This window comes from Suncus etruscus, chromosome 2, assembly GCF_024139225.1.
Source record: "Suncus etruscus isolate mSunEtr1 chromosome 2, mSunEtr1.pri.cur, whole genome shotgun sequence".
Taxonomy (NCBI): Eukaryota; Metazoa; Chordata; class Mammalia; order Eulipotyphla; family Soricidae; genus Suncus; species Suncus etruscus.
The window spans coordinates 160,384,449-160,393,431 of NC_064849.1; the positions used below are offsets into that span (position 1 = coordinate 160,384,449).

General features: G+C 36.0%; 1 protein-coding gene across 1 annotated transcript; it reads left to right on the forward strand.

The window, feature by feature from the left end:
• The first annotated feature begins 7,093 nt into the window (after positions 1 to 7,093).
• On the forward strand, positions 7,094 to 7,511 carry LOC126001972 (protein CDV3 homolog). The gene is given in 2 exon segments (XM_049769167.1): positions 7,094 to 7,243; positions 7,246 to 7,511. Coding segments are annotated over 2 exon segments (321 nt in total). The 5' UTR covers positions 7,094 to 7,155; the 3' UTR covers positions 7,479 to 7,511.
• Positions 7,512 to 8,983: the final 1,472 nt, after the last annotated feature.

Consider the following 8,983-nt stretch of genomic DNA (forward strand, 5'->3'; position numbering starts at 1 on the left):
AACAGGAACACTTCCAAATAGCTTTTATGAAGCTAACATCAACTTGATACCTAAACCAGACAGAGATGCTACCAAAAAAGAAAATTACAGACCAATATCGCTGATGAATGCAGATGCAAAGATCCTCAACAAAATACTGGCAAATAGGATTCAATGCCTCATTAAGAAGATCATCCACTACGATCAAGTAGGTTTCATCCCAGGAATGCAAGGATGGTTTAACATCCATAAATCTATCAACATAATACACAACATCAACAGAAAGAAAAATAGAAATCACATGATCATATCAATAGACGCAGAGAAAGCATTTGATAAGGTCCAACACCCATTCTTGATCAAAACTCTCAGCAAGATGGAAATGGAAGGAACCTTTCTCAATATAGTTAAGGCCATCTACCACAAGCCAGAGACAAATATTATCCTCAATGGAGAAAAACTGAAAGCTTTTCCTCTAAATTCTGGCTCAAGACAAGGTTGTCCTCTCTCACCACTCCTATTCAACTTAGCACTGGAAGTACTTGCCATAGCGATTAGGCAAGAAAAAGATATCAAGGAAATCAGATAGGAAAGGAAGAAGTCAAGCTCTCATTGTTTGCAGATGACATGATACTCTACCTAGAAAACCCTAAAGTTTCTATGAAAAAGCTTCTAGAAACAATAGACTCATATAGCAAGGTGGCAGGCTACAAAATTAACACAAAAATCAATGGCCTTTCTATACACCAATAGTAATAAGGAAGAAATGGACATTAAGAAAACATCCCCACTCACAATAGTGTCACACAAACTCAAATATCTTAGAATCAACTTGACTAAAAATGTGAAGGACCTATACAAAGAAAACTATTAAACTCTGCTCCAAGAAATAAGAGAGGACAAGCGGAAATGGAAGCACATACCCTGCTCATGATTGGCAGGATTAACATAATTAAAATGGCAATACTCCCCAAAGCATTGTACAGATTTAATGTGATCCCTCTAAAGATACCCATGACATTCTTCAAAGAAATGGATCAGGCACTTTTGAAATTTATTTGGAACAATAATCACCCTAGAATAGCTAAAGCAATCATTGGGGAAAAGAATATGGGAGGAATTACTTTCCCCTACTTTAAACTGTACTTCAAAGTAATATTTATCAAAATATAATGATATTGGAATAAAGACAGGCCCTCAGATCAGTAGGCTTGAATACTCAGAGAATGTTCTCCAGACCTACAATTACCTAATTTTTGATAAAGGTTTCTTATATATTCTAAAGTTTTATTTGGACCATAGCATGCATTACTCAAAATTTACTCTTAGATCTGAACTCAGAAATCTTTCTTGGTGCTGTTCATGGGACCATTAGTGTATCAAGAATTGAACCCAGGTTTTCTGTGTGCCAGGGAAGAACCCTTCCCATATTTCTAACACTCTGGCCCTATCTCATAGGCACCACACCCAACACCAGAGTACTTTCCTCTCTCTCAGCCAACTTGCTTTAAGTAAAAAAGTATAGCAAGAGAATAGGAAATGGCCAAATGTTATAGAACATTTGAGAAAGTTCAGTGTTTTTTTAAGATTTAAAGCTAAATTATATTGGTGGAAGAGTCAATATATGTTAATGCAACACAGTAGAACTGCTGTTCTACCCAAATGCATAGTGAACTAATCTTCAGCAAAGAAAGGAAGACAATATAGTACAGAGGAGAGTTTCTTTAATAGCTGTATATCCATATATTATTTACCCAGAAAAAAAGTCACAGATTATATAAACTTTACAGAAATTGCTCAAAATGTGTCGAGCATATAAATAAAAAATACAAAACTAGAATGCTCCTTCAAGGTGACATTAGGAAGAAGCTCAAAAAACCTTCTTGTGGTGCTGCTCCTTCAGAGCCAAAGACACAATTCGTTGAAAAGCAGAACTGATAGAAATGAGCTTCAATGGAATTAGAAAACAAAGACTAAAATAAACTTCTTGTTTTTGCTCTGCAATTCTCAATGCACAGAGATCATGAGAATAAGTCACAAATGCGGAGGAAATGTTTGCTAAAGAGCACTTTTGATAAAAGATTTCTATTGAAATAGTCAATGTTTTTTTAAAATCAGTAATAATAAACCTCTTATAAATAGTCCAGAGAGTTTAATAAACTAGAGGTTTTGTTTCTTACAGTAATTTATGTTGAAACTGAATTTCCAATTTTATGGCTTATAAAAGTGAGTTTTTAAACATGTTACCATATTATTTCCTTCATTTTGAACAAGAGAGACATTTATAAATCAAACAACATTCCATTCCCAAACACTAAATCTTCTTAAGCCTTTAAGTTGCTAACATTCAAAATTGTGAGATATATATATATATATACTATTTAAGCAACCAATTTATAACATTTTTCCTATTGCATAATAAAGAAGACTTAGAAATATCACAAAAACTATTATATAGGAGTCAAATAAGGATATATAAAAATAGTTTCCATGACGTGTCCTGGAGAAATGCAAATTAAAACAACAGTGAGACATCATAAGATTGTCTAGAGTAAAATATTGATAACACATAATACTGAGAGAGACTAGAACAGTAATTCCATTGCTCCATGATTTCTCCATGGAAAATTGCTATATATGAGAGATTGGAAGTTTGATATTAAGCTTTCCTTACTCTATAGGGCTATAGTGCAGTTTCAGCTACATCTGAGTGTCCGTAGGATTTACTCATGGCTTTGTGCCCAGGGCTCTACTGGTAGTACTCTAGGAAATACATGTGATACGGAAGATCAAACTGGCTATATGTAAGGCAAGTGGCTCAATGCCTGTACTATTTCTATAGCTAAATTTACTCTTTTTTGAGGGGGAGGGCACACCCAGTGACACTCAGGGTTACTCATGGCTATGCACTCAGAAATCACTCTTGGCTTGTGGGACCATGTGGAATGCTGGGGGATCAAACAGTGGTCCGTCCTAGGTTAGTGTGTGCAAGGCAAATGCCCTATCCCTTGCACCAATGCTCTGAACCCACTAAATTTACTCTTTACATATAACTTAGCATTACTACTTTAAATCTAGAAGCTATCATAATGTATTTCGATAGATGAATGGATAAATTGTGTTATACTTAAAACATTACTAAGTTATTCCCGGCTAAAAGAAAACCATGGCATTAAAAGACCTGAGGAAACTTAAATGCATATTACTAAGAAAATGTAGTCAATCTTAAACACTATATTACTTCAACTGTTTTATATATTGAAAAAGTGAAAACTATGAAGAGTATAATTATCAATTATTGCCAGGATCTGATATTAAATTAACAATTTTTATATTTTTAACAAACATCCCAAATGTATAATAATGAAAATGAACTTTAATGTTAATTGTGGAAATTTGGTGATTATCATATCTCAGTGCCGTTTTATAAACTTTAACAAATTAATACCAAGGACACGAGTATTGAAAAAGAATAAAATTATAATGTCTAACAGCTAATTTTTCAACTAAAACATTTAGCTTTTATATCTATTAATTAATTTATTTATTTAGGGCCACACTGAGCATGTTTAAATGCTCAGGGTTTACCCCTGGCTCTGTGCTCAGGTATCACTCATAGTAGACTTGGAAACTCATATGAAAAATTGGGGATAGAACTCAGTTGGGCAACTTGCAAAGCAAACATCTTACCTTCTATATTATTTATATCTCTGTATATATGTGAAATATGAATCATACTTTATTTTTTATAAGATCATCAATGAATGACCACATTTTAGCCAACACTTATGTGATCTTTGGAATAATGTATGGTCCATTGACCCTCTTGAGGAGTGATCACTGAGCACAGAAAAATGATCCCTGGTCATAGACCTCTAAGTACCAACAGTATAGTCAAAAAACTCTAAAAACAAAACCACAGAAACAAGACAAGAACAAAACACAGTGGTTTGTCCTACTGAAAGCATTTTCTTGAAATAGCTGCTACAACTCCCATTTTGAGAAAAATGGAGTAAAAACTATATTCCGGCTAGCAGGAGCCAAACTAGTACTCCCAATTTTTCCCAAGTACTGCAAACAACCTGTGATGTTCATAATGATGACAATCTCTTCCTTATCTAAAGTGAATGACATTGCCTTCTCTTTTGTGTAATGCCTGTCCTTTATCTGCTTCTCTTTTACTAGGATATTTGTTATTATTATAAAAGCTCATCTGAATAACCCAGGGTGCTATCTTGTGTATAATGTCTTAATTACATCTGACGTGACTCCATATAAAAGTAACTTTTAGGGTTCCTGAAAAGGAACTGTTGTTGTTGCCTCTGGGTGATCATTGTTCTGTATCTACACAGAATGAAGAGGAATGTTTGCAACACATATACTTACTTAACCAAATGAAGATGTGCTGTGGCTCTATAAATAGTTATAATGAAAATGAAGATTTCTATAATTTCCCAAGAGATGTTCAGAACATCTAGTATTGCTCTTTGCTTTGCTTTTTATTGCTTAAGACAATAATCTGTTTCTATATGTTACAATAAAAGACATTTAAACTAACTTTATGAAAGGATAATCATTTGCCTACATGAGTTCATGTAACTGTTATTATGAATAAGAACACATTGGACTAATTTAGAACACAGAGAAACAATGAATCTTAAATAAAAGACAAATTTCAAAATTGGTTGGTTTGAGTTGACTTAATTGTATCAGACTTATGGATTATTTGATGAGTCCAAAAAAAAAAAAGACCCAGGATTTTGTTTGATATTTGTCTGTTTTTTTTTTAATGATGCGAAGAGCTCCATAACCTTAAATGTGGGAGGAATGTGAATATGTATACTTAGTGATAAATGTAGGTTAAATTTGGTATTGACCCTCTTTTCAAAGGGTTGAAGAGATAATTCAAAGGGTAACGTGCTTGCCATGTGTACATCTGAACAGTTGAACCCAATTTTGCCCTGAATATTGATGGATGTAACCAAAAACTTTAAGAAAAGAAATACTTCCCTCACCAATCATAGTTACAAATTAGAGAATAATTAAACACAATCATATTGAATTAAAGTGCTCCTGCCCTAGCTCCTTAACTCCAGGCTTTAGAAAGCACCTTCTCAGGGGCCAGAGTGATAGCACAGTGGTAGGGCATTTGCCTTGCATGCAAACTTGTGTTCATTTCTGGCATCTCATATGGTCCCCTGAGCCTGCCAGGGGCAACTTCTGAGTGCAGAGCCAGGAGAAAAGCCCTGAGCTCAGCTGAGTATGGCTCAAAAAACTAAACCAAAGCAAAACAAAAAAAGTGAAAAGAAAGAAAAGAAAGCACCTTCTTAGATTGAATTTTTCTCAGTTAGGAAATTACTCTCTAGATTTATCATTTAGATGAGTAGTAATGGTGTGTGTGTGTGTGTGTGTGTGTGTGTGTGTGTGTGTGTGTGTAAAAACAAGTTTTACGTAATCATCTTGTTTAATTGCAAAAGAAAGGAAAATTGTTTCAAGACACTGTATCTTACTTTTGCTGTTTTGGTGCCACACTTGGGACTTAGCGTTCAGGGCTTAATTCTGGCTGAATTCACAAGGATCACTCCTGGAGGGATGCTGAGGACCATATGTGATACTGAGGATAAACTTTGTTCAGCTGAGTACAAGGCGAGTTTCCTAACTGATGCGCCTCGTCTGATCCTCTAGAAACTGCATCATTTTTAAGAAGTCATATAACTACTAAATTATCAAATATAAATAAACTGAATTCTTTATGCATACAAGATATTCTTAAAAGCTCTTAGTATCTTAACCTGAATTCCTATTTCTTTATGTAGTTATTAGTAAATTTAACTATATATTAAGTTATTGTATTCTTTTAATTCTATTTAATAAACTTGTATTAGTTTTATTTATTTATTTTTCCTTAAATACTTGTCTGTCTTATTTTATTCATTTTTTTTTTCCTCTTTAGGAGACTGGGTCTCCCTATGTTGCCCAGGCTGGAGTGCAGTGGCTATTCACAGGTGCAATCCGACTACTGATCAGCACGGGAACTTTGACCTGCTCCGTTTCCGACCTGGGCCGGTTCGCCCCTCCTTAGGCAACCTGGTGGTCCCCCGCTCCCGGGGGGTGGTTACCATATTGATGCTGAATTTAGTGCGGACACCTGATCGGCATATCACACTGCAGCCCAGAACTCCTGGACTCAAGCCATCCTCTGGCCTCAGCCTCCCGAGTAGCTGGGACTATAGGCAGGCGCCACCATGCCGGTCATTTTTATTCATTTCTTTTTTTTCCATATATCTAACTTTTATTGAATTTGTTAATGTTACAGAGTTCTTGCACTGCCAAACCATGCCTGAGAATTCAAAGAAAGAACTGGTACAATGGACAGCCTCATCATCCACCCATCATACAGTATATTAAAACTTGATTTTATGTGCATTTTGGTAATTTCACAATCTTTTAAAAAGCTTTAACAAGAGTTGTAATTTAAAATCTCCTGCAGGCTTTTATATTTCTAGTACACCATGCCATTAAATAAAACTTCCACATATTCATCTCAGTTATTTCTCAGCAACATAACCTTCCCCCCCACACACACCAAATTTTACTAGAAAATAAAATGGCATAATTTCTGGGGGAAATGTGGTTCAAGGTTCAAAAGATTACTTAAGATTTTTGGTTCCCAAATAAAGTCATCAAGTTTAAATCAAGTCCCTTGTATTGTTTTTTTTTTTCCTTTCTTTTTTTTTTTTTTTTTTTCGTTAATCATCCCAACCTTTCATTGGCTGGTTCAGCTAACTCCTCACCCCAAATCATTTAGAAGACATTCTTTCTACCACCTCAAAACCAACAAAATCGCCAGAAAACAGTTGGCAGGTCCGGTCAGGAGATGCTGTGACCCTCCCAGAAGTTCCATTCCCATAGTAATCCTTTAATAAAGACATAACTCCTTTAAGAAAAGGCTCATTTGAAAGGGTAATTTTACTCATTTGCTTCACTCTCATCAGTAGCTAGTCTGCAACTCCTGCATTTGGCAAGGACATTTATTGAGAAATACAGACTGCATCCTGGCCACACACCACTCTGCATATTTCGGTGGGGGCCTCGGACCTCGGGGGGAAAGGAGGAAGACGAATGGAAAGACTTTGAGCAGAAAGAAGTGGATTACAGCGGTCTCGAGTTCAGGCAATGCAGATAAGTGAAAAAGAAGGTGATAATGAAAAAAGAGAAGATCCAGGTGATAATTGGGAAGAAGGAGGCGGTGGCGGTACTAGTGGTGAGAAAAATCTTCAGGTCCTTGGAATAAAACAGCTTCTGTACAAGCACCTCCTACTCCAGTAATAGTTACAGAAACTCCAGAATCAGCGATGACTAGTGGTGTGTATAGTCCACCTGGGGCCGGGTTAACCACAACAAGAAAAACGCCACAAGGCCCACCAGAAATTAATAGCGATACACAATTCCCATCCCTGCAGTCCACTGCCAAACGTGTAGAAAGCCGGAAATACTGAGCCTTCGTAAGGGTTGACTACCTCAGATTTGCTGCACTCCTGTGGACTTCATGTAGATTACCACTTCTGGATAAGAAGGTTGCTGCTATTAAGTGTCCTGAAACTTGAAACCAGCTCTACTGGATTCCTACAGAAATCCTACAGTAAGTCAACCATCTGGTTCTTATCTGCTGTAAAAGATGAAGATTTAAGTGACCTTAATTAATCTGTCCTGTGCCCCACCCTTAAGGAACATTCTCTGTAGTGGGCTATGGCTGTGTTAGACTTACTGAAACATGCCGCTCAAAAGAACCGATAATGCTCAGATAATCTGTGTAGGGCTGTGATTTCTAATTTAAACTTTGAGTTATATTCTGAGGTAACTACAAATTCAACCAAACTTAGGTCCCCCAAGTGGGAAAGGGGCTGGGGGAGAGAATAATTTTGTTTCTTTTAGTCATTTCTTTTTTATCTGGATAGTACTTTTTCTGTGTTCCACATTAAGGCCTTTTTCACTTTGACTTGGAGTAAGCCTTTGACAGAGCATATTGCTTGGTTAAACTAAAAGATACATTAGAATTGGGAAATGTCTTGTGAATTTCCTTAGAGAGGAACCAAAATGCTTTTGCTGTCAGATGTCAAGGCATTGGGTGCAGGAGGCTCTGTTTCAGGTGCTGCTAATCAGGTCTAAATTGTGCAGTAAACTGCAGTAGAGAAGAGTCTGGTTTCTGCTTAGGCCAAGGGATTCACTCACTTGTCCTTATAAATTTAAAGCCATGAAAGCAGAATTTCACCTAAAACCCATTTTAAGTTTTTCAGATCTTGCATGATCTTTGACAAGAATCCAGATATACATTGCCCATTTTTTAATGAACATTAAAATAGGAATGTTCATTAAAGTATTAAACATTATATAGATGCAGTGATTGTCCCAGTCTAGTTGTTACCCCCACCTTTCGGTGAATCTTACGCTGCTCACTTGACAAGTCAGGGGTGAAAATTGGGTGATGAAACACTTCTGTTTTTAATAATGACAATTTAAAATATCCAACTTAAAATTACAGTTTAAATAATACTAAAAGAGTGGTCTTAAAGAAGTGGCTCATGATTACCCAAGTTTCTTTACTTCAACATAGTATGGTAATGTCCTAGTTTTGTATCTTTGATGCGATAGAAATATTTTATTCATTTCTTAATCTTAGTGCCTGGATGGTCATTTTGCTCATCTCTATTCTCTGTACTTTTTTTGTGTGCATACTTTATCATAGAAGAGAATGTTGTTTATTTAGATTTCACTATAAATTTTTTCAGTATGAAAATAATTGTAGTTTGCTAGATTCTATATTTCTATATACAAATCAGAAAGAAATAGGCTCAAATGAACTCTTTTAGAAACACACATAAATTGGAGCCAGAGCAATGGCGCAGTGGTAGAGCATTCCTTGCACGTGACAGATTCAGGATGGATTACAGTTTGATCCTGCAATCCCATTTGGTCCCCCAAGCCAGGAGTGATTGCTGAGCAC